The sequence below is a fragment of the Colossoma macropomum genome, unplaced genomic scaffold, assembly GCF_904425465.1.
Source record: "Colossoma macropomum unplaced genomic scaffold, Colossoma_macropomum, whole genome shotgun sequence".
Classification (NCBI taxonomy): domain Eukaryota; kingdom Metazoa; phylum Chordata; class Actinopteri; order Characiformes; family Serrasalmidae; genus Colossoma; species Colossoma macropomum.
The window spans coordinates 17,278,192-17,304,924 of record NW_023494788.1 but is presented as its reverse complement, the minus strand read 5'-3'; the positions used below and the strand labels follow the sequence as shown (position 1 = coordinate 17,304,924).

Sequence of the window (26,733 nt, the reverse complement as noted above, 5' to 3'; positions counted from 1 at the left end):
AATAACTGATACTTATTTCCAATGACATCAACTGATATGCTTTTTTTGTGTAATATTTTTTTTTTTTGCATTTTAAAATAAGTTAAATGGATCATTCTGCTGAATTCGTTCAAAGTCAGGGTTCAAATAAAATTATAATATGTTTTATTAAAACACAAAAAAAATACTGAATTGCAGAAAATATGTGTTCCGTAGTGACCCTGATTTTCAGACTTTGGGACACATTTACTTCAAAGCAATGGGCTCTAACTGCTCACCATGTGACCATGAGGGACAGGGATGCAGTCTCACTTCCTGCTCTAGAAGGCAGGGGTGTGGCTAAAATAAGACTCCACCTACAGACTAAAACTTTTTGTGTTTCGGTTGTGGCCTCCAAGCCACTTGTGATACATGAGTGCAACATTAGTGGTGTTCCTGCCTGGACACAAAACATCCAGTGTTGCATTGTGTGGATTGTTCTTTTAGCCATTATGCTACCCATTTGAGTGGGATGAAAAAAACACAAATGCTTCACGTGCGTCAGTACACGCTCGAGTTAAAAGCACTAAATTATTAGCTGTAATTATCGACTGTAACAACATTGTACATTTACCTATTTGTTACCAAATGTTACATCAGCTGCTGATATATTGTGCACCCCTAATTGTAATTATGTTCATAGTGACCAGTGATAGGTATTGTGCAGCGTGGTATTGTGTGCTGGTGTGAGGTGGCATGTCATCTGATTCTTCCTCTGCAGTCAGGTAACTACTTCCTCCTTTTTCTCCCATCATATCTGTGACTCTGCCATCTCCACTCCTCCTGTTATCTCTTCCTCCTCTGGGTCAAGCCTCCTAAAAAACACCTGGATTACAATCCAGAGAGCACTCTCCGAAACTACCATGAGGTAATCAGTGAGTTGGGGTGGAGGGCAAGTGGGTGAATGCCAGACAAAGTAAAAGAAAATGTACAGCAGGACAGGAACACAGTTAAAAATCAGTTCAATCTTCAGTTCCCATCACTTGCTCACCATTCACCATCAAAACCATCTGTCTGTTTTGTCAAAACCAGCTACTGAGAATGATACGATACAGACTGTATGATACAGTGTATGTACATCATGATTTCCTGTGCTAGTTACTTCATAGTATAGACACGTTCTAAGCCATCAGGCCTTAGTCAAAGTACGTGTATTAAGCCAGAGTATCCTACATATCAAATGACACACCCTGTTTCATTATGTTTTTTTTCCTGTATACATAAAATTAGCCAACTGACACCTTTGACAGATAGCCATAGCCAGCTCCTTCATAACATTTGTCTAGTGCATGACATTTGTGCTGAAGGTTGTTTTATATTCTGACTGATAAACATTGCCTTGTAATACTGTGCAGGTCAGGATAATCTACACATTTCTGCTACAAATGATAAACTTTGTTTCCAGCACCTACATTGTATGAACAATTGTTATGAAAAAGTGTGTGTACATGTTGTGTGTAAATGTTACAACTAGCCCTGCGCACCTGTGATTGTCACTTTTAACAGATGAAGGGGTAAAGCAATGCAAAATACATTTACTTGGGTGCTCGAGTACTCAGTTAACCATTTGAGGTGCCAGTATTCGAGTACTGAAATCATTGTTTGGGTATTTGTTACATTTCATCACATGAAGATAGAGAAAATATATAGACCAAGAATTCCATTAAATGCTTAGTTGATGTTTTAACACAAGTGTAAAACGTGAAAGTTTTGCTTGTATTTTTATACTTTGCTACTCTGCAAAGCGAGTGCCTTAACGTGGGCATGTTGTTTAGGATAATGCAGCTTTATAACTAAAATGACTAGACTGATGTTAGCCTGGTCCAGAAAAAGTTAAAACATATTTCTCTAGCAAACTAACATGTTGGCACATTGTCCACTGAAGAGGCAAAAGCATCCAGTGTTACTGATTAGCTATACTTTTAGCTCTATGGCTTGTCTGTTATGTTACTCATCCTATACGAAAACTTTTTTCCCTCTCCTATTTTTTTTTTAATGATAAAACATGTTTTGATGCCAAATTTTTGCGCAACACCAGTGCTGTCACCTAAAAAAGTAAGCCACAGCTTTATATTGATTTGGGCCAATATTGTTTTTTTTTTTACCATTGATTATTATTATTTTTTTAATATATTTATTATGTGGTCACTCAGATATCCGAATACTTAAATATCAACATTATGCGCATTTCCTTATTTTGACCCAGAGAAGCTTTCCAACATAAATATATAAAAATATATTTAAATGATATAATATTGCGTAAAAATATATAAATGTATTGTTTACACCAAGATTGAAGATGTTTCTGAATAATATATGCATAAAAACTTCCAAAAAATGTATGATTTTGAATTTATATCGGAGAATGTGGACTCTCAGTACTTTGTTACACCTTACGATGCTGTGTGGAGGCAATACTTTAGCTTCTCATTGTGAGTTATTTGCACAGTTGTTTACCTCAAAATAGTGCTAAGTTACAGCCACCAAGAGTGTGACTAAAGTAATACAGGTGGGAATTCTGTGACTTATACATTCAGTAATCAAAAACACGTATGATAATACAAGTTAATCTTATGGTAAAAAAACAATTTTCAGGGTAATGCAAAAGCACATTTAACTACATAAAATATTCAAGTTGCATTTCACCTCATATTAGTTTGTTCCCTGCTCTCATTCAGTCCTTACTCCATGTGACTTACAATTATTCATTACATCACCAGTTACCAGTTACAACTCTGAGTAGTAAGGAACAGTGGTGGTCTTAAAGTTGTATGTCACTGGCTAGTAGTGCATGCAGCTCCATTGTTGGAAGAGGTGGTGGGCGGTCACAATTGGAGTTATGTTTGGCTGACTGCTATAAAACCATACAGAGAGCTGCTTAAAATTGTCATGGGGGTTTCGCGGCCCAATTAAGCTTGCTCGCGAGGTAGCTGTCACTTAGGACTTTATTTATGTTTACTACCCACAAATGTGTCACAGCGAGCGGACATTTCTGGCATCACACAGACGCTACTTTTAAAGGCTGTTAAAAAAAAAAAAGATGGGCGTCTCCTGCAGCCCCGGCGAACTATTCCAGATGAGCTTCCTCGGGGCTTCAGTAGAAGAGAAAATGATTATCTACTTCAGCCATGCGTACAAGGAGTTCCCTGCCTTGTTTGACATCGAAATGCTCGTAAGTGACCCATTGTGTCCAGCTGCTCTGGGAGTCTGAGTCTGAGCTCTTTTTTTTCTTAAGAAGAACTTTCCATGTCAAGGCATCTAGACAAAGAGAATTTGACAGCTCTGTGGCTACATATCTTTTTTGGACTTGCAGCACAGCATTTGGGGCAGCTTCTGCACAGCTGCTCATTGTGTTGGGAATGAGTGAGACCTACTGCTCTGCACAATTGAAGAAATCACTTTACTCTTTGTTTTCTGTTTCAGACCTCCCTTTATCAGCCGTCTGCAGACAGAAGCCTCGAACGGCCCTCGAGGTAAGCTGCTTTTCTCTGTTGTACGAGAGTCACTATTAGTTTAATATTCAGGAAGCAGATCATTGTGTTGTCTTTTCTTGATTAGAATGAACTATGTGTCTGTCCTTGTATTACCCAAGTAAGTTTTTGATTAATTATTGGCACAGCTACGAAAAGATCTGAATGATGGGACAGCTGAAAAGGCCTTGTCCTTGCACTGTCGGTTGGACATCAGTCACTATCTGGTTTGACCTTGTGTTAGTGTGCTGTCAGGGTCAGGATCCTAAGACCCTCATCAACTGCATGCGTCAGCCCAATTTAGCCCAAGTGCAGGTGTTGCCTAAAGAATAATTTGACATTTTTCTTTTCCAAACTTTTGCACATAAAAAGCACATATTGGAAATCTTTTGCCCTGAAGGCAAATTAAATATGTGAAAGGTTTGAGTCCTGATGAGTACTGATATGACATCAAGGGGATAAAATATTTAGGCTATGCCATTATTTTCATCTATTGTTCTTTCAGTTCTTGCAGTTTGCAAAGAAACCCTCTATTTAATATGATACTAGATTTTTGCTCCAAACACATGAATGACAATCAGCCAATTTATTACTTTGATTTGGACCAATCTGTGTTGCACTTTTGTGAGCCAGGTAAGTGCAATAGCTGTATTAGAATGGCTGTATTTAAATAGTGTAGCATAGTTGTGTATGACTCATTGTGATAAATAGTCAGATGTATCTTACTTTTGTTGGAGCACTTTGATTCATTTTATTTAAATAGGCAACTGATTTAAGAATTAAGAATTAATTTAGAATTTAAAATCCTAGTTAGTTAAAGCACAAATAATGTTAGTTATATTGTGACTTTAAACTGCAAGTGTGTTCATTAGTTCACATAGTGCCAGCTTTAGGTGAAAAAAATGACTTAATAAAAATCTGTTAACAAAATTAAAGGACTCAGAATCGGAATTGGCCATAAAGATTCATGATCAGTGCATCCTGAATGTTAACGTTTGGCAGAGTCATATTTGTTAAGTAGATTTTGAAAAGTTAGTTCTGTCAAAGGTGTGCTCTCTTGTTGACCCTCAGTATATTGGCTAGTCCAAAGATTGAAATTTTTCTGAACTCAGTTCAGTTATTCTCCCTCTCTCACCACTCATAGCTCTGCCAGTGATAATAGAAAGAGACGGAAGTCAGAACCTGCAACTACCCAGTCCAGGCCACAGAGCAGTCTGAGTTCTACCCAGAGTATAGCGAGAGCAACCGAGGCTCCTGCCGCTCGTCTGTCAGAGCCACCCAGGAGCAGCATCACCCAGAAGAAGCCTCTCTCCAGCACCCCCTCCATTTCCTCCTCCCTGTCCAGGTCAAAAGGTAGGCATAACAGATATCAAAACATCGTACTTCATTATGGGCTCATTGGAAATGTAAACGCTAGGCAAAAGTTTTCACTTTAGCCATGTCTCGTCTGAGCTAAGCGCAGGAGCAGAATCTTAAAAAGGCTCTCCTTTTGCATAAATTAGCCAAATGAATTATTTATTGTTTACAGTATCAGCTAAGATACCGTTTCACTTGCTCCTGATGTGTTCTGGAGAGGGTTTGTTGCTGAGGATGTCTAACCTCTTTTCAGTTTTCCCTTGGGATGTAATAAAAAGCGTTTTCTCGCCCAAGAGCCAATTACATGTTAATGCCTTCTCGTGTCTCTTTCTTGTCATGCTGCCTGTGGTGGATATCTAAGGTGGGGATATTAGCACAATGCACTCAGCACATATGAATGGTCAAAGTCTGCACCACGGTACCTCACATAATTCAGTAGCCACATATGAAAATGATGACCAGAATGAGGACACGGTCATCACACCTTGCTCAGAGGGCCTAAAAAATGGCTGGCATACAGGTCCTGGAAATCTGGAGGTGTGGGTTAGCACAGAGGAGGCATCTCCTAAGCTCAAATCCTGGAGCTGTGATGACCTCTTGTCTGAGGGCCAAGAGAAAGGAATAGGAGAAAGGAATCGCTCTGAGAGCACCGGTTCCCTAATGCAGAATGGAGAACCAGAAGGATCTCCTCTCAGCAATGGTCAGGGTTCAGAGGATCTCAGAGAGCGCAGCAGACATCGCTCTGCCCATGATGCATCAGGCTTCCTCAAACTCTACAAGAAGATGCACCACATCAATCGGCAAGAGCTCATAAATTCAGAGATAATCTGCTCTGTCAAAGCTAGGATTCATAAGTATGAGAGTGAGCAGCACAAGAACCATCGCTTGGGCACCAGCAGCTGTAACAGTGAGGTACCACGAGACATGGTACACAACAGGATCTCGGAATTCGAGAGCTTGATCCAGAAATCCAAATCCATGCCAAACCTCGGCAGTGAGTGCCAGTCCAGGGGGCCGTCCCGAAGGAGTAGCAGCCCAAATCACAGGTACTCCATCGAATCCTTGCTAGACGAAGAGCCAGCAGCCAGGAATCCTCCGGAGGGCCGGCCTCAGTACACTAAGATCCGTGCTCAAGTGCCAATCCATATCCAAGTGACCAGCGATCACCTGCAGCAGTCCACTGTGCAGCAGGATTTCTCAGACAGTGACCACGATGCCGTTGTGTCCGACCTTAGCGACTTCATCCAGATCGAGGGCTCGTCATTCTGCAGTGAGAGTGACTTTGACCACTGCTCTTTCGCTTCTTCGGAGAGCTTCTGTGGATCAGGGCACCATCACCATTACCATAGACAACTGGTGAGCTCCTGCAAAGGCAGGTGCCCAGCCTCCTACACACGCTTCACCACCATGATCAAACATGAGAGGGCCAAACAAGACCGGAGGCAGCAACTGCATGTGGAGGAGTCCGAGATGGGCCTCAGCAAGCTGGCCTTCCTGGTCAGTCCAGTGCCATTTCGCAGGAAGAAGAATTCTTCTCTCCCAAAATCCAAGAGCTGCATGTATGACGCTCTGGACTCGGCTTTGAAGGACATCTACGAACACATTCGTGCCGAGAAGCATCAAGGCAGCCTGCCAGACAACAGCATCCTCCACAGACTGTTGACAGAGCTGCTTCCTGATATCCCAGAGAGGACCGCGTCTCTACAGGCTCTGAAACGGGCTAGCCCTTTGCCCCACCTTCATTCATACCACCCCCAGCCTGATGGCATGTGCAGCCAGGACTGTTACCAGCCAGAGTACTCCCACCTGGCCTACAGTGCTTCCAACCACCACATGGACGACAACAACAACGACGAGAGGAACCATGACTCTCAGCACTGCTGTCAAGGTGGATTCCACTCATCCGTCTCCTGTGCCCCCCAACTTCCCTGCTGTCCCTTTTTGTGTTTGAGCTCTCTACTTTTCCAACTGCCCTTCATGCCCACCACTGCCATGCTCCATCTGTGTTTGTGAATGTGCTTGAGTAGAGCGAGGGTCTTGGGGTTTCATTGAAGGGAACCACACTGAAGCATGTCCCCCATATCATTCTATGATTTGCAATGTTTATTGCCTGCATTTACAATTGTGATGGTGTTTTTGTTGGTATTTCATTTTGTATGACAGTGTTTACCATACCTTTTCACTGGACCCACTATGTGTGTGGGCCTTCCATGAAAGAGATGGAACTTCGCAACTCTAAAAATCTTGTCCACAGAAATAGCTGTGAACAGATGACTTAAGCAGCTGAAGCTCGCGCTCTAAAAACAGGTTCAGGATTTTGGCTCTCTTACGAATTTTGACGCTGTATGTTGTCCTACCACTGGGTAGGAGACCTGCGATTGGTCTCTGTGCTTTATGGCATGTGGGTGGGTATAGTTTATTTACATTGGCACAAGGTACAGCTTTCCATTTCAAGGATCTTTAAATAAACCTTATGGCCATTTGCTGACGACTGAAGCCCCATTTGCTTTTGCATAGAGCCAAGGCCTTTTAAATGACAATTCTCCTGAGCAAAGAGCCTTGCGGGCATTTGGCACTGGGAAATCCTCACTATGTGGGGGTCTAGTATAAATACATTTGTTCCATGCAGGGGATCTGTTTCCAGTGTTATAGTATAAATCTTCTCCCTGTGATAACCAGTAGGAGTCATTTAGGAGAGATTGTAAAGATGTTGGCATGTAGGAAAATCAGGTTCTTCTTTCACATAATTCTTTTTGTTTGTTATTTGTTGATTTGTCTTTTTATTGCTGTATTTTTTTCTCATTGCCCTGAATGAGCACACCATTACCCCAACATTTCATATCTACTGCATATGATAGCAGTGGCTCTTCTGTCTGGGTGAACCAAGCTTTCCTTTCTCAGACTTTGTTTCTGTCTTCCCTTTAGATCAAGACATATCCAGAGGTTATTCGTACCCTGATGTGGGCCAACACACTCCACAGACCAGGAGACCTACACCTGAAGTCAGAGAGGTCAGTAGTTGTTCATTGTTCTTTTACATGGTTGTTGTACAGAAGTCCTATTGGACTGTACATCGTCTGTCATTACAGTAGATACATTGATCACCCTGTTTTGCTTATCCTACAGAAACTGCCAGCCAGAGCAATCTATGATTTCAAGGCACTGACAGCAAAGTAAGAAATGTTTGAAATGTGATGTTCTTTTGCATTTTTTGTGATTTTACTTTCATATTTAGTCAATATATGATAAAATACTGTTATCAGTCATGCTGTGGTTTTGCTTTACAATATTGTTTTTCCTTAAATTACTTACTATCTTATGCAGAGAACTGTCATTCAAGAAGGGGGAGACTGTATACATCACACGACAGATAGATAATAACTGGTATGAAGGAGAGCACCATGGGAAAGTGGGCATCTTTCCCATCTCTTATGTGGAGGTTTGTAGTGTTTGTTTACATTGCAACAGCAAGAAACTAACAGCTTTAGAGAGCAGTGGTGAACTTTTTTTTTTTTTTGAGCTTGAGCTGAGTGTGTTATCACCTGAGAGCTACTGAATAACAACTAGAAAGCAAGAATCTAATCAGCCAATTTGGCCACTTTAGGCTTAAAAATTTATAATTTTTGAATATGTCAATTAATCATCAACTAAAATTTCATGACTGTGACAGGTCCATTATATAGCTGGGGCCTATGTTTTTTTTCCCATTTTGCATTGTGTAAAGTGATTGATTACCTCTTCATACTGCTCTTTCTCTGTTGTTGTGTTCCTGTTATCAGAAAATCCCTCTGTCAGAAAGAAATCAGCCTGTGAGGCCTCCTCCTCCAGCCCAGAGCAGAGAGATTGGGGAAGCTGTGGCACGCTATAACTTCAGCGCTGACACCAATGTAGAGCTTTCATTAAGAAAGGCAAGGCTTCTTTACTGTTTGAAATAAGCATGAAATGAAAAGAAGTTAACAGATCTTCTACAAGGAACAAACTTAAATGTGTCATTTTTGTGCAGTTTTTATGCACAGTTTTTTTAATTTGCTGAATTTAACAAGTTAGAAAAATAAAATGTAAAATATAAAATGTGCCAGAACTTTTGCACAAGTATGTACTTGTGCATTACAATGTACAGGATGTAGGGGATGTGTTAACTTACTTTCACTTAAAATATAAAAAAGGCGATATAATACGCTAATTAGTTATTGTCCAGTTCTTGAAGTTTAGCGTGAATATTTGTTAGTAATAGTATTACTACTACTAGTATTATTTTTTTTATCAAAATAACAAATCGGGGTGTGCAATTGTTAGAAGCTAGTGTGATGTGTTTATTAAGCTTACTCTGTAGAGATGCATCAATGCTTCCTGATTCTGTTGATATTCTATAAAGTGTGCACTTAATTTTTGGCCAAAAAAAGTCCACCAAAAAATCTTCCTGACACACTTGTGTATTCTGTGTAGTTTTCAAAATGTGAGATTTCATGATGCATTGAATCATTTTCCAAACAATTCCATCAAATGGAATCATCATGAAGTCAGTTTTATACTTATTGCACTACTACACTTCTTTACACTGCTATTAATGTCTTCCAGGGTGAGCACGTTATACTGCTGCGACAGGTGGACCAGAACTGGTTCGAGGGCAGGATCCCAGAGACAAACAAACAGGGCATCTTTCCAGTGTCTTACGTGGACGTCATCAAGAAATCCCCTGTAAAAAGTCCTGGCCAGCCTCCTGGAGGCTCTCTCCCCCGTAGTGTCTCCAGTGACCGAGTGCATGGCAGGGTAAGCCTTCACCAGCAATCTCATTCCCCAGCATGTCACTCACGAGCTTTACTCACACCAGGGGCTCCTGCACGGACATACAGAATGATAAAGTCTATTTCCTGAGTGACAGTGAGCCAGAGGACTACTTACAAAATACAAATGATAACGCTTAGAAGTCACAGTTATTGCACACACTATTAAACAACATTTTGTTGTTCAACCTATAAAATGTGCTTCATTTGGTAACAAACAGTTTAACTGTTTTAATTTAAGTGAGATAAATTATTTGCTTGAAATAAACACAGAGTAAATAACAAAAGCAGTGTTCATAAGTTCAAATCTCAGGAACGTTTTAAATCAACCTCTGGCCTTTTCAATTTACCAGTGCGTGATAGCAAAGCAAATTTTATATTTATTATTTTTCACTTTTAGCTCATTAAATCAGTCTGAATTGCAAATGCTAATATTTAAATAAATACCACTGGTGTCTTTGCAAGTAGAAGATAAATAACACTATATGGCCAAAAGCATATGGACACCGCTCCTAATTTTGGAGCTCAGGTGTTTTAGCCACACCTATTGCTAACAGGTGCATAAACCCAAACACATAGTCATGCAAACACTGGTTATAGAATGGATTGTACTGAAGAACTCATGGACTTTAAACATGGCACTGTCACAAAATGCCAACCTTGTCAGCTGGTGAAATTTCTTTCATCCTCAATCTGCCCTGGTTAACTGTAAGTGCTATTGTGGTGAAATGGAAGCATATAGGAGCAACAACAGCTCAATCTCAAAGTGGTAGATACTAAGCGTGGATGCCAAGTGCTGAAGCATGTAGAACATAAAAATCATCTATCCTCTACAGAGTTCTAGTCTGCCTCTAGAAGCAACATCATCACAAGATCTGTGCAACATGAGCTTTGTGAAATAGGCTCTTATGGCCAAGCAGCTGCACATAAGCCTAAATCACGATGCCAAGCATCAGCTGGAGTGGTGTAAAGCATGTCACCACTGGACTCTGGAGCAGCAGAAACATACTCTAGAGTGATGAATCATGCTTCACTATCTGGCAGTCTGCTGGACAAATCTGGGTTTGGCGATGTCAGGAAAACACTGCTTACTGGAATGCATAGTGCCAACAGTAAAGTTTGGTGGAGAAGGGATAATAGTCTGGGGCTGTTTTTCAGGGTTTGGGCTCAGCCCTGTAGTTTCAGTGAAAGGTGTTGTTAATGCTGCAGCATACAGAGACATTTTACAGTTTAAAGTCATTTCTTGACAAGTTTGGTGTGGAGGAACTCCAGTGGCCTGCACAGAGCCCTGACCTCAACCCCACTGAACACTTTTGGGATGAACTGGAACGTCGATTGTGAGTCAGGCCTTCTTGTCCAACATCAGTACCTGACCTCACAAATGCTCTTTTGACTGAAGGGCCACAAATTCCCACAAACACACTCTAAAATCTTATGGAAAGCTTTCCTGGAAGAGTGGAGGCTGTTATAGCCTCAAAGAGAGGGCCAATTCTATACTAAAGGTTTTGGAATGTACAAAAAGGTTTGGATTAGGTGTGATGATCAGGTGTTCACTTTTGGCCATATAATGTATTTGATTATAATTCATAGTGCAAAGTATTTTTTCTACATACAGTGTTTTGCAGAATGAAAAACACCTTGTTCATTTTTGCCATTAAGGTTTGACACTGACACAAATGGTAAGAAGTCAGAAGTACAATCACAAACCTGCTAAATATAAATCTAATTTGTTTTCATAATTACATAATTACTCTGCAGTTACAAAGATTGAAATCACTTGTTATTTTAATACAATGTAATATAATGTTCTAATACAATATATCACATACGGTGTAGATTGATGTTTTATTCAATATTTTAAGTTGTCCAGAAAGAACAAAAAACAAATTTATCAAATGTTACAGATTCACCTACAGCTCTAATCATCAAAATTTCTCCTTCTTGACAGTTTTTATTATTTGTATTATGCTTTCAATTGTTTGAAACCTATGAAGTTGTACAGAAGCAGCATCATAAAAGAATATTTTTATACATGCACCAGCAACAAAATTGTTTTTCTATTAATGATATTTAAATTTTTGAACTTACTAGCATAGCAAAATGTCAGTAATAACTCTAGACTTCTAAGGGTTAATTGGATTAAGAGAGGGGACAGAAGAAATCTCCTGCTCATATTGTGTATGAAGGGTGCTGAAGCGGAGTTCCTTTGAATGTATGAAGGTGACAGGATTAACCCACTCACAAAGTTGTCTCAGTAGCATTTATGTGCCTTGGATTAATTGGGCCTTGTTTGGCTGAGAGCCAGACACCTCAGTAAAGCACTCCTGTCATCTGTAGATTAGTTTTGCCTTAACTCTGTGTTAGTTCAGATTAAGTGCCCTTGAATTGTAATTCCATCCAAAGTACTGAGCACTAGCAGCTTGATCCTCTGCTCACATGACTTGAGTTTAAGCAGACCTAGCTTAGATCAGATTAATTACCCTGCCCTGCCAATCGCCAGTTCAGGCTAATTACAGGCTGGAAACTGTCATACGTGGCTTGCTGCTGTGTGCACGTGCTGGTTGAGTTCCACTGTTCTTCTACTGGTGGTTTCTGCAGAGGGTAATAGAACTGACACTGTGGCTTTCCAGACTTCACTAACTGAACAATCCAGTAGTAAAACTTTAGGTTTAGAAACAGTACTGTATCTGTTTCTTTTTGAGTTAATACAGAGTTCATGGCTAATCAGCTTGGTGGAAAAAAACATGTATCTGCTTTAGATATCTAGTTTCATTGTTTTATATATACATTATTGTTATATAATTTGTATACTTTTTGTATAATTAGTTTAGTATATATCCAGATATATGCAAAAATTTATCGTTGTTATAATTTAGTCATAGTCATGGCTTTGCTTGATTTTGTTTTAAGCCTGAGATAAATAAGCAGTAAGGAAAACCAAACACAGTGCACCACCTTGTGGCTATTTTCTGTACTACAGTGTGATGCACAGATGGTGTGCTTACTAGTTATCACTTTACACTCTTTTACTCACATGCCAGATGTTAAAAGGGAATTCCACCCATTTTTCAACTTTTCCGCATAGATCAGTTGTTGAGACAGAGTAATTCAGAGTAATTGTAGGAAAAGTTAATGACTTATGCTATTTTGTCTTTTTAATAGTGGTGGTGATAGTAACCAGGGATTGATGTGTGCAATGCATTAATAGCCGTTTTATATGTAATGCTGATAATGGTAAAATAGTAAATCTGAAAAATTCTTTTGTTTATTGCTGTGTCATCTTATAATACCTTGCATGTACACATTTGCTTTGAACGGCTTTTTAAAAGGTATGTTTTTGGCTAAAACTCAAAACTGTCATATAACAACGTCTCTGGCAGCATATTCCTAACCATTTCATGACATAACTTTCTGTGAGGGAGCTTTTAGAAGCATTAAATGCTTCAGATGTCTGGTTCCTATCACCACCGTTTTGAACACTTTTGACTCTCTAAGTTTCTCTTAAATGGTGCTTTTCACATCAAATCAGTTTATATCTTTATTTATTGTTTACATCTTAATTTAATTATGCAGAAAATTGGAAAAATCTGTGGAATTACACATGACATTGAGAACACATGACATGAACCCTGATAGTATGCAGAGTTTGAGTATCTAATAAGCCAATCTTGTGGCAGCAGTGAAGTACATAAAATCATGCAGATACAGGCCAGCAGCTTCAAGTAAGGACCGCATCAACCATCTCAGTGATTTTGACTGTGGCATCATTGTTGGTGCCAGATGGGCCGGTTTCCATTTCCATAACTGCTGATCTCTTGAGATTTTTACACACAACAGTCGCTAGAGTTTTACTAAGAATATTGCAATAAAGAAAACACATCCAGTGAGCGGCAGTTCTGTAGGCAAAAACGCCTCGTTGATGAGAAAGGTCTACCAAGAATAGCCAGACTGGTTCGAACTGAGAGAAAGGCTATATTAACTCCACTCTTTACAATTGTGGTGAGCAGCAATTTTGAAAAGCATCTCAGAATGCACAACACAAACCTTGTGGCAGATGGGCTACAAAAGCAGAAGGCTGCAGGGGGCACAAAACTGGACAGTTGAAGACTGGAAAAACATAGCCTGCACCTGAAACAAGCTGCAGGAATTGCTTGGTGCATCAAGTCAACATGGACCAGAATCTCAAAGGAATGTTTCCAACATTTTATGGAATCCATGCCATGTAGAACTGAGACTGTTCTGAGATCAAAGGGAGGCCTGCTCAGTATTAGTATAGTGTTCCTAATAAAGTGCTTGGTGAGTGTATGTCATCATTAAAACAATGTTTGGTCTGAAGTTGGGTTCTTTAGTTTTGCACAAGAGCTATGAGGCTAATGTAACTAACAAATAATGAAGGTGTATAGCCAAAGTAATGCTTATAGTCATCAGTTCTTTCATCTCCTTTTACCTGCTTCTTTCCACAAGTCTGTACCTTTACTTTCCTCTTTCATGCTCTCTCTTTCTCTCTCTCTCTTTCCTAAGCCATCATCTTCACGCCCCACACCCAGCTCCCCCTTCTCCTCCTCCACTCCCCACCAGCACCCCTCGCTCTCCCCCAGCACCCAGAGAGCAGCTCACCTGCAGGCTGTGACGGGCGAGTGGCTCACCCTCACTCTGGGCTTGTCTCCCTCTGCCACACCTGCCCCGACGCCCCCTCCTTTACCCTCCAGCTTCCAGCACAATAACGAGAGGCTGGACCCACTGATCTTTGGCCATTCGCCGGCCCTCACACCCCGCAACCTCACCCCAGCACTCAAAGATGGTCACTTCATTCCTATCAGCTCCCCCAAGTCCTACATATCCCCCGACCCCAGCCCTTCCCCCCAGCCTTACCTAACCTATGCCTCCTTCACACCTTCTCCCATCTCCCCCACCTTCAGCTCCAGCCCCAGGCCCGACAGTGTCATAGAGGTACCAATAGGTCAGAGGCTTATAAGCTCACTCGAAAAAGAGCAGCCTTTCTCAGATATCAAAGATAGCCGTGGCTCTGCCAAGTCAGACCCACCCAAATCTTGCAGCCCAGTTGACCTGGTTGTTTATGAACCCCAAGAACACCCCTTGTCCAGTCAGTACACGCTGTCCTCCAGAGAAGCTGAGGATGATGTGTGTGAAGAGCTGGTGTCCATCATCCAAGCCAGCCAATCAAAGAGCCCCACTGTGGAAGAGGCGAGTTGTTATAGGCCAGCACCAACTACTGTGACAGAGGAGCTACCCAGATTGTTCATAGAGGAGGAGCCGAGCGAAGCCAGCAGGGCTTACTCAGAGCCCCAGCTACCAAACACCTTTACCCCAGTCTGCCCAGTCCGTGATGAGTTGTCAGAACTTCAGGTAGTGTTTGGTTTGGTTGTGTGATTTGCTTTCCATGACACCACTAACAACAGCAGAAAGTGATCTTGAAAAACCCCATCAGTGCAAATTTATGTATCTGTATACCCCTGATGGCTGGTTACATTTTGAAATCTGATATTTTGAAATTCTCAGCTGGATGTTGCTAATAACCTAAAGCAAATAATGTCATATAGAAATACAGGACAAAGACATCAAACTCTCATTTGAAATTTTGAACATTTCAAAATCCTCCGCTGTGAGTGTAAATGGTGTGCAACGTCCCACAGTTCATTTTTAGTGGTTCTAGTACAGTTATTAACAGTATACTGTAATTCATTGCATTTTCCATTGTGAACACATACTTGCACGAAAAATACATTACGAAAGGATTTGTTTTTATCTGCAGAATGTTAGCACTTGTCCTTCAGTTAGTTATCTGATGAATGCCTTGCATGTGGGCCAAAATATAAATGCTTTAGCTAAATCAAATTTTTACTTTTGTTACATGATAAAGTAAGTGTTGCACCCTTTTTCCTAGCAGGCAGACGTTACCCAGAGTGCTTCTCTGCATCCCTCTCCCCCTTCCTCTCAGACCTCCACATCACCCCCCGCCTCGCCCAAATTCTCCCCCCCTTCCCCACGCTCAACCCCACCACTCCCCACAGTATCCCACTCCCCTCCTCCTTCCTCCAAACAGCTACGTTCCCCCAAAGTCAAGGTAAAGAGAAGGTGCTCAACAGTAACTGAGTGGTGTCTGCATCCAGACAAGTCCCTTATCCTCTGACACTGTGTGCATAATTCAGACATTAACAAACCCTGATTAACTTGTTTGATCTGTATCCATGTGTGCTGACCCATAGCTTCAGTTTGAGTCTAGTGATTGCTAGGTTATTTTTCTAAGATATATTTGTCTCAGTCCTAGCCCATCCTGCCTCAATATCCTTTTATTAGCTTTACAAGTGTGCCCCTTTCAGCTGTGTCCACTGGTTTGGAAACAGAAAGACTAGTAGCCTATAAAGGGTGATGGGACAGGACAGCTGGGCACATAATAAGTTCTGTGTAAACAGAAAAGAAATGTGCACATAGTATTTGCTTATTCTCTGCATATAAAACTGTAATGATAGCATAGTTGGTACAACTCCTCAATCCAAAAACAGGTTGGGACAGTATGTGACACTGCATTTTGAAAAAAACAGGATGGAGTGATTATCAAATCAACTTTGACCTATATTTAAACAAAAACAATACAAAGACAGATATTGGATGTTTTGCCTTATATTTAATTTTTTGGTAAATGTACATTCATTCTGAAATTGATGCCTGCAACACATTCCAATACAGTTGTGACAGGAGCTATTTAAGACTGGGAATGTTGTGAAAAGTTAAAAAAATCATCATGAACAGATGCTGCAGTTATGCTTGCGGACCATCCAGGAAGGGCTTAGTCCTTTATGATGCGTTGAAGCTCACCACTTTGCCAAGAACAGTTTAAGAACAATGTCTCTAATGTTTGTTTGCAATGATTTTAGGTATTTCAACTACAGCTGAATGCCTGTGACCTTCAGTCCCACAAAAACTGCCATGCTTCTATGATAGACATCATGGGCTCTGTAATACGTTGACAAAACGTTGTCGGTAAAAAAAATGTTTGGATGCCATATGTCAACAATGTTCAGAGAAAAACTGATGCACAGTGATAGATTGTTTATGGATATAATTAACGTTGTATTTTCTGGGCCCTCTAAGAAAAGGACGATCCAGATTGTAAAGTTGAAAAGCCAGGGTCTGTCATGGTATGGGGATGCATTAGTGCCAATGGAATGATTAACTTGCACACCTGTGAAGGCACAATTAAAGCTGCAAAATAAATTTTGGAGAAAAATGCTGCCTTCTAGACAATAGGCCTCATTCACCACTATCTTCCTTTGTTTTTTCTTAAATTTGTTCTTAAGAAAAGTCCTAAGGAAAAGTCTGCATCAGATTAATGATGTTTAAGAACTGCAGAATTGTTTGTGCTTTTGAGTGAGTAGATTGTGGATTAGTTGATGTGTTCAGTTCCCAAACATTTGTTAAGTGTTGTTTAAAGGAAAGGTGATACAACATAGTGGTTGCAGGAGTCAAATTTGGAACAAGTGTATATTCAAAAAAAGAAAAGAAAAAAAAACAAATAAATTCTTGAGGTAAAACACCATCTTTTGTTTTTGATTTAGTACAGGTCAAACAGAATTTACTATACTTTCTGTTTTTATTATTTATTTCACTCAGAAACAGGTTGCAGATGAATTTCTTAATTAAACCTTCAAATAACGTGTTATAATTTTGCATGATATTGTATTTCTCTTTCATTTACTATGTGGTTCAGACACCTACTGACCCTACAATACGTGTCAGCATTTTTTCTGTTATGTGTGGATGGTGTTTGTGATTTTGACTATTACCCTGATGGAAGCCTCTCCTGCTTCTGGTTCTTTCAGCCTGTGTTAAGGCGTGATGTTGTGATTGTTGGTAAGCCCCCTCGTAGCCCTGTGATGTCTAGGAGGTCCTGCGGATCGCCTGTTAGAGGGCAAAACTATTCGCCATCTCATAGGGTACGAGAAATCATGCGCTGTGTGTGGCATTAGCAAATGGAACTCAAGGAAATGGAGGGTTTTGACTTCTACCGAAGTCGATGCACAAAACCATGCTAGTATTTGTCATGTCACACATTATTCAGGCATGTTAGCTATAAAACTAATGCATTAAACGTGTTACTTGCATAAAATTAACATATAGGGATTATTTATGTTGCCCATCATTACTGAGTTTTTCCTTCAAGCATGATAAAAGCTGCTAAACATAGACTTAGTTGTTCTTCTGTTACATTATAATTCATATTTCAGTACCAGTGAATAAAGTTTGAATGTCGCTGTGACAGAGGGATATTTTATCAGCTTGTCTTTCTGTGTGCTTTCATGCATTGTGAGGCTGAAAAACAGAATGGTCCATTCGTGCCATATTCACTGCGCATGTTGGCCATGTGTGCGTGGACTTTTTTGCACGATCAGGATGGCTTTTTTAAATCGGGAACAGCTCACGTTGACCTGGATGTGTTTGCGCTTTAGATACACTCTTAGCTGAATAGCTGAAATGCATAAGGGCCTTTTTTGCTATGTATTGAGATGAACCATAAGAGCACCCGTTTTAGAGTGGTTGGGCTGTCTGGATTTGCTTCTAGGAATGTCCAATGATCTTTCCTGTGCACACAGCTTAAACAAGGTGTTCTCCCCAGAGCTAGGCACGTGGCCTATTCCCCCCAAGTCCCTCCAGACAAGGGGAGTACAGTCCTCCTTTTTGGGATGTCAGACATGATTCTACTGCTTCCAAGTCCTGCAATCAGACTATACAAAAGAGATTACTAGACAAAACATCCATTTGTTTTACCAATGTCTGGTTATGGGCTTAGAAACAGTTCTTGGCCCCTGGTTGACCTCGATTTCATGTGTATCTGATCAAAAGCCCCCCTTTTTTTGCTCTAAGTGTATATAAATGGAATAGTTCAGGTACACATTTGATCCTGGCCTGACCAGTGGCACTACACTGGCATTTGCCTTTGAGTTCAGTGCTTCACTGGATACCCTCAGTACAAGTTGGACATACAGTTCAGAGGAGTAAGAGACAGAAGTGCTTATATTACGTCTGTCTGTCTGTTTTTTTGTTTCAGTCTCAGCGGCCAGCATATGTACAAGATCCTCTGCAAAGTGGTGAACCGTGAGTGTCTTGTCATTGTTTATTGGTGCAACATATTTGTACTTTTATTGTACTGCATTAAGCTAGGATAGTCATTCTTGATATTGTGCTCAGGATGGATATTAATGTGCACTGAAATAATTTTGCAGCAGGTGTTAGATTCTTAGACTTAGAATTGAACCAGTATTTCTTCCCACACTGAATATAACAGTGCAACCATCTGATATGCCAGGTTTCAGGCTGTGTACAATTACATGCCACGCAATGAAGATGAGCTGGAACTGAAGGAAGGAGATATCGTTGATGTGATGGAGAAATGTGATGATGGTTGGTTTGTGGGTAAGTCTGCGTACCCTTACTCCATTTTCACCACTAGATGGCACTGTTGATAGATTATAGTGTTCTACTGCAGCAGTTACCAGCCAAGGTCCAAGAGTGCTTGCTCGTTTTGGAGCAGGAAAACACCAAAACATACAAGACAGGATACTCCAAGACGCACAGATGTGATCTTGACGTTTAAGTGATAATTTATAAAATGTAATGTGTAAATGTTCATAGATGAACAGTGTTCCAACCTAGCGAACAAACTTTTCATAGCTGCAGTGCTTTTGTGCTGCAGGCATTAGAGTATAAAATCCATGCATAGTTACAAGAATATACTAAATATTTATGGATGACACAATAAGTCTAATCCATTCATTGCTTTGACAACAGTTTACAATTACATAACTTGTAAAATCCAAATAATTTAATTTAAAAGCTTCCAATGACCAATGATAGTTCAGGTTCAGATGGTGAAAATCCCAGGGAGGATTTTTATTTCCTGGCCCTGTTAAGGACAAGTTAATGGACTATTAAAAAACAGGCATTTCACTGATAACCAACTGCTGCCTTTGCCCTTCTTGAGGACATAGCGAGCACCAGGCCCACTATTTTTATTACGTTACAATGACTGGTCCATGAGGCAATATCATCTTCCCAGATGCCTTTCAGCATAGCTATACTCATGTGTATACTTTGTGCGCTTATCTTCTTCATTACTGAAAAAAAAAAAATAAAAATAGAAATATATTTATATAAAACCAAAGTCTTTTAGTAAGCCTATTCAACCAGCTAGAACAGAGTCAAGATAAGAGAGCACATTGTAACTGTTCTATACCCTTTTTTGGCCTCCCATTTTGAGCCTGAATTGCTGGAAACATATGAAATTAAGTAAAGGACAGACTTGAAAAGCTTATTCTTGTGCACTCAATTCTTAATCAGTTTAGCATCTGGGTTTTATGCATATATTTAAGTATTTATTAATAACCTGTAAGCAAATGCTGGATTTCTTAAAGACAAATTTATTATGTAATTGTATAAGTGTATCAGTGAGGCTTCTCTGAACTTTGTCACTTATATTATTCTGTATGTTTTCAGGAACGTCCAGACGGAGCAAGTTTTTTGGAACCTTCCCTGGAAACTATGTGAAGAGGATATGACATGGAACACTCTGTATTCCTCTGCAGACCCTAAAACCACAGAGAATAGATTGAAATTGTCACCTTTCTGTCTGCTGAGACAAACCCTCCCTCATACTCCAGCCAACACAACACTGCATTACACATGGAAACCAGACTGGAGTGGATTACTACACCAAGCACATTGGATTGTTGGAGAACTTGGAGCACTCAATTCTGAAGCAATTACATAAACACAGAACTGCAAAGACTTTAAGAGATGGCTTTTTTTGGTTGCCTACATTTTTAACATTGTTTTTCATTGAATAAAATCTGTATGTCTGCCTTTTAGTAAAAGCTGATGAATTTCAAAGTGAAGAAGTAACCAAGTGCCCTATTTATCTTTTATTTATTGAGAGGCATATATATTTTTTCTTGTTTGGGGTACATTGGAAGGGTGTGGTACCGTGTTCTGTTGTTTTCGGAAAAAGGACATGCCCCTGCTAACCTGGACCTGATGCCTGATCTAATCTAGATCTAGATTTAACAGTATTGCAGTGTCATGCCGAGTAGGATGGTTTGAGATGACCACTCCTACTTGCACCATGCACTTCCTCATACTATAAGATTCAGATTAAACGTTTTGATTTTCTATGGTTCTATTTTCTGTCCCTCCAGACATTCCTATAAGAATCTGATGGATTTTACAGAGGAAAATGTTTATGGTATTTTTTAGGTCAAAAGAAGTAATATTTTATACAATGCAATAGTCCTTAACGTCCATTTTAGACAATGACTGGGGGGAATGGATACAATTATAAATTCATTGAAACACAATAATGTCTACTGCCTATGACTGAGTTTATGCCGAATGATCTTGCACACTGTACTCTCTTATTTTTGAGTCAAAAAAGCAGCATAAGTCATCATAATGTATCTTGCAAGTGATGTGGCCCATTATGTATGAATTTCATTTGAGTGAACAAGTGTACTTTTTTTAAATAATCTATTTTGTTTGATTGGTCAGAAGTTTTATTTTCATTCAAAATTATATACATAATATATTCTGTTCATTTGTATCTTCTAAATGTATTTTGTGTCCAGAATTTCTTGGCTATTAAACCTGTTGATTATCATGTTTATTTGTACAATTTCAAATATGCAAAATTCACATAGACTGAATAACAAGTAGTTTGATTCCAGATCAGTGTGGCAAAGGTCATCTGCAGTAATGTGATGAGTGTTATTTGTATTTGAGGCATTATAAAGCTTCATGGTCTTTTGCAGACTCCTCTGTATTGTCATACTGTTCGGGCTACCAGATTGTATCAATATCTTTAATTACATTTGCACATTACTTCATAAATAATCAAAGCAAAATGACTCTCATTCACCATCAGATTTCATGTACAAGTTTTAGTTCAGTGACCACTGCCATGATAACACAACAATGCTTTACTGTGGAGATGAAGATAAAGTTAGCACTGAGCAATAGATGAAAAATCATTGACCTCAATTGGTATTGCAATCACCCACTTCCACCACAGTGGTTTGCGTTTGTGGTCTTGGTTATTTGAGCACTGTCTATGCTTGATTAAACTAGGCCCCTAGTCTTCCATCCTTAAGCACCATGTCAAGTAAGAGGTGTAACTTGTGGTAATAGGGTGCACCTGGTGCAGAATCTTACCAAATATCCTTTATGCAATTCAGTGTACAATGTAATCTAACGCTTAACTAAAATCAAGTGTGAAATGTCTGTAATAGCTGTGTAAGAGGCTAAAATGTATGGGAGAGTTCTTTGTGTTATGGTAACTTTACATTTAGACAGCGGAAAGCAGCACTTTTGGCTTTCATACAAACCTTGGTTACCATGTTGGTCTCAACAACTGATCAGTGGTGTTGTTTTGCATTGTTATATCATGATTGGCTAAAAATAGCTGGTTTAAAATCAGTGGTGGTGGATGGATAGTACCGCCCTACAGTGTTGAATCACGTATTTGGACACTATAGCTACTGAGGTTATACTCTCCACCATATATGACTCTTTCCAATGTCTTCCCCTTTGTGTACAGCGCATGGACTTCTACCGGGAGAACATCTCTTAGGAACAGTGAAAGCAATCTATTACATGTCAAGGCCAATGTTTATTTTTGTATTTCTTTCTCTTTTTCTCTCTGTGAAACAGTATATTAATAAATAGAGTCTGACCTAATGTTTTTGCAATGGGTCGTCTTAAGTTATTGTTTTGGTTCATGCTAACAAGTAAACCATGCAGCTTCTTAGGTTTTTAGTTAAAGTGTCTATTCGGCTTTATGTAGTTGGGCAATTAAACAATTACAGGTTGCCAGAGGGTTTCATCTGCTTGGACTTCCATCTGCCATCATTCTAACTTCCATCATTTCACACCACATTGATCTGAAATCAACTCATCTTAAGCCATATTCTGTAATAAAACAGAATATAACATAAATAAAAATATAAATGTTAAAATACATACTTGAGATATTCTGCACAAATGAATGATGTGCAGTATGAATTATGGATATGTTCACTGATACTGTTTTGACTTTATGTACACTTTTATAAAAAATATTTATAGGTTTTATAATATTTAAAGTCATATTTTCATTTGCAAATGTGTATTAAAATCTGGCTACTTAGTTGCATTGCTTTTACAGTTGTTATGTTGAAATACAGCAGAATACAGCTACAGCATAGTAATTTTGTGGTCCAAGTGTATAGTGTTGCCATTTTACTGTTATATACTGTTAATAAGGTACAGTAAATTACTGTGAAAGTAATTCTACTAGCAGCCAGTAATTTGTTTTTAAAAGGGTTTGAGCTCTAGCAAATAGTTCTATATTAATCTTTATTCCTAAGCATATAACTAGTAGTTCTCATTGGTTGGTTGAGCTACTGTATTCCCATTGGCTGGTTGTGTTAGATGAAGAAGTGGCTTCTGGTCCCCTCTTTCACCCCCATCTATAAACAGTCACACAACATCCCACTCGCCGCTATGGCAACACAATAATCAGAGCGTCAGTAGAGAACTGGCTGGGTTTTCTCTCTCGCTGAAGGAATCAGAGGCATGCGTTGTCCTGATGGGAGACTAAAGCTTGTGTCCTCACTTGGAGCTTTTCCCGTAGACTTTTTAAAATGAAGCAAATCCTCACAGCACCCCCTTAATCACTCACCAAATGCATGCGATTACTGTCTCCACCGATCCCGCAGAAGCTAGTACAGCTTGTTCATGGAACGCATAGGCTATGCCAAAGTTAACACATGGCCTTTATCTGGCCTTTAGGAAGCCTTCTTTTCTCTACTGCAGAACCTTCTGAGAGGTGCTTTAAACAAGCCAGTACTGTTGGAAATACACTGGTAGTAATGGGTCCTAATGCCAACAAGATGATTTTACATAATCTTAAGCATAACTGTATTTGCAGAACTGTATTATAAGAGAGATACAATGTTTAAGTAACAATTTTAATGTCACTTTTTGAAGAGGATGTGAAAACAGTATTAGAAATAATGTACATATTTCTTAAATAGTTTACAGAGTTGGCAACATGCCTACTAGAGCTGATGCAAACAAGTTTTGTTAGACACAAAGGTCTCCCAGAGGCCCCATAACAGCCCTTCAGTGGCCCAGCTGCTCAACCAAACAAGGATTTGTTGAAGTCTGTGATGCAAATCAAGAAGATCCCTCTTCCTAAACAAAACGGCTGGCCTTTAACATCCTGCAGACAGTGCACAGCGCACTTTGGTCCCATAGCCATAGCATGTGTATTTGTTGAAACTTTTTATTTGGAGGGTGCATCATAAATCAGCTGCTGGAAGTTTTCCATATGTAACATAATGCAAACAGATCAGACTTAGAAGGACAGCTGAAGATGCATGCTGAGTTTGGTCTGTGTTGTGGTTGCTCCTGGAGGGAAATCAAGATCACACAGGCATGCAGGACCAGTAGGTAAAACTGTCAACCTTGGTTTCGGCTGTTATGATATCTGCATACTGTTATTTTGTATGCAAATGAAGGTAGAGATGAACTGCAGTGACTTTGGTGTGTTAGGCTTGATTATAATAGATTACAATAATATTCTATTAAAAAAAGGGTTTTGTCTTGTCCATGTTCTGTTATGTAAATAGCTCCTCCATTCACACTTGTGCATTCAGTGTATTTTTTAAAATGATTATGAATTGAATCATGATAAAAGTACAACGATGATATATTAAATTCTTCTAGATATCAAAATTGAATTGTTGTGAAGTCACTGGTTTAACCTCTTAAATGCCCAAGGCCCACCACCCCAAAGTTTTTTACACACTTCTATAACCTAACAATAGCTCACCAGTTTGCACTGAGGTTTCTGTAGTTACTGAATAAAAAGTCTTAGTAATTAATAATGTAGTATGTAGTAAGCCTGTGATTTTAAGGGATTAAACCTTTATTCTGTGGTATGCAGTCAGTAAAAAGCACCATATCCTCCCAATTATACCATTCATGTAGCAGAGACATAGGTAGAAATTAAATCTTTAAGCTACCTCGATAGTTTTTTGGGATATATTTTTTACGTCTCGCTATGTCATGACATCAGGTTGCAATCCATGCCAAAATACATTCCAAACACAAAAATGTATGTCAGAATATATTGCCACATTAACCGAATATACTTGAATGCATATATCAGATACATTTGAAAATTTCTGAAAATAGCCAAAAAACTTGTCTAATGCACTTGACTGTTTGGAATATCTTTTGAAATGAATTTGTTTTCCAGTATTCTAATTTTAAGTATTAGCAAACGAACCTTTAACATTGTAAAATCAAGTACTGTAGGAATTGATACACTGTGAAAATGCAGTTCGATTATTTGATATCTTGTTTATTTGAAATACATTTCACTTACCACATACACACAATGCTTTATGCAAAGTACAATGCAAAACACAGAAGTCAGTACCATTCATTCAGTTCATATGCATTTAGTTATATCTGTAATCTTTGTTAAAACTACTAACAATTGAAAAAAACAACACAACAAATACAAATAAATGCATTTTAAAATATATTTAACAAATACATTTTGGGCCTTTTTCATACATTGCAAAAAACATATTTTTTTCTCTATGGGTCTGCTAGTGACAGGCACAACATATACCCCAATGAAACCATATAAGAGTTTGAATCAAACAGCTGAGATGTACACAACAAAGTTGAAAGAAAACACTCCCAGCAAACCTAAAAACTAGTATTTTAGGTCAGCGGTTTTCAACCAGCGGGCCGTGGTGGTTCTGATGTTCATTTAACCAGAAAATTTGTTACACTAAAGACATTCGAATGTAATTTAAATCATGACAAATATTTTGCAAAAATTCGCAAAAATAAGACATACATCGAGCTTATTGATTATCGGGGTAAAATGTTAGCTAGCTATTTCCAGTGTCAGGATGAGTCAGATCAGGACAAAACACTTCACTTTTTGGAGACTAAATATAGCGAATATCTAACCAAACCTGTCAGTTTGCAGTTTTTCTGTCTTCAGCTTGACATCCAGCACTCTAAAAACTGCCGAACAAGATAAGCTTATACTAGGTGAGAAAAAAATTATTTTAATAAAAGAGCTTTGTAAGTTACCAAAATCCTTAGACCTCTGACAATCACAGCACAGCAACTTTTTGTCAACATAAGCTGTATTGCGTCTCATTTTTACTGGTTCTCTTATCACATATTAAGACCATATCTGGGCTTCAAATTCAACATATTACTAACAGTAAACAATTACATGCTGCTAATTATTTGAAAGCTTGACTGCAATGATTACTAAGCAGGGATTGGAGGAATGAAAAACAAAGGCTAGGCTTGAGTCTGACCTCTCACACAAAGAGTGTCATCATTTGACTAGACACAGTACAATGACAACACTCACTGATAGCAAGTCAAATTTTCATCATTACTGATTTTTATCATTACTGTGATAAATCCTGTGGCTACACACCTGGTATACAGTTAGAAGTCTTATTCAGTACATTTGGTTTAAAGAGGCCACCTCATCTCTGACACGTCTGATCTTGTTTTGACTAACTTTGTGAAGGTAAGGTCTTAAGACTGCTGTTCTGCAGTAGTCCAAGTCTCTCCGTCATCTCACAGCTTTGAGATGGTGAGTGATGACTCAGTCATTCACAGGTGCTCCACCAACACAGGAGAACAAGACCCCCCGAGAGCAGACAGACCAGGCTAGCGGAAACAGAAAGACATAGAGTGGGAGAGTGAATGTGTGTGTGTGTGTGTGTGTGTGTGTGTGTGTGTAAGAGAGAGAGAGAGAGAGAGAGAGAGAGAGAGAGAGAGAGAGAATAGAGAGAGAGAGAGAGAGAGAATAGAGGGAATATGGAGAGAGAGAGAGAGAAGGAATAAAAGTCGAGATAGAGAGGAAGAGGAAAAGAAAAAGAGAGGAATAGAGAGAGCACACAGAGATACAAAGTAGTGAGCAAGATATGGAGAAGAAAAAGAGAGAATATAGAGAGAGAGAGAGAGAGAGAGAGAGAGAGAGAGAAAGAAAAGTCGAGAATATTGAG

At 39.3% G+C, this 26,733-nt stretch overlaps 1 protein-coding gene across 14 annotated transcripts in view; it reads left to right on the top strand.

Moving 5' to 3' along the window:
• The window catches only part of sorbs2b (sorbin and SH3 domain containing 2b), a 73,611-nt gene extending 51,239 nt beyond the window's left edge, over positions 1-22,372 (top strand). For 13 of the 14 annotated variants that reach the window (XM_036568654.1, XM_036568664.1, XM_036568658.1 and 10 more), the window contains 14 exons: positions 830-886; positions 3,442-3,491; positions 4,633-4,841; positions 7,770-7,855; positions 7,971-8,017; positions 8,169-8,283; positions 8,624-8,752; positions 9,423-9,614; positions 14,150-14,995; positions 15,534-15,713; positions 17,470-17,583; positions 18,696-18,742; positions 18,954-19,060; positions 20,141-22,372. In XM_036568654.1, the coding sequence (XP_036424547.1) occupies positions 830-886; positions 3,442-3,491; positions 4,633-4,841; positions 7,770-7,855; positions 7,971-8,017; positions 8,169-8,283; positions 8,624-8,752; positions 9,423-9,614; positions 14,150-14,995; positions 15,534-15,713; positions 17,470-17,583; positions 18,696-18,742; positions 18,954-19,060; positions 20,141-20,202 (2,241 nt within the window). In that variant the 3' untranslated portion in view covers positions 20,203-22,372. The remainder of the gene's footprint in view (positions 1-829; positions 887-3,441; positions 3,492-4,632; positions 4,842-7,769; positions 7,856-7,970; positions 8,018-8,168; positions 8,284-8,623; positions 8,753-9,422; positions 9,615-14,149; positions 14,996-15,533; positions 15,714-17,469; positions 17,584-18,695; positions 18,743-18,953; positions 19,061-20,140) is intronic. The other variant, XM_036568660.1, reaches the window with a different exon arrangement.
• The last annotated feature ends 4,361 nt before the right edge of the window (positions 22,373-26,733 follow it).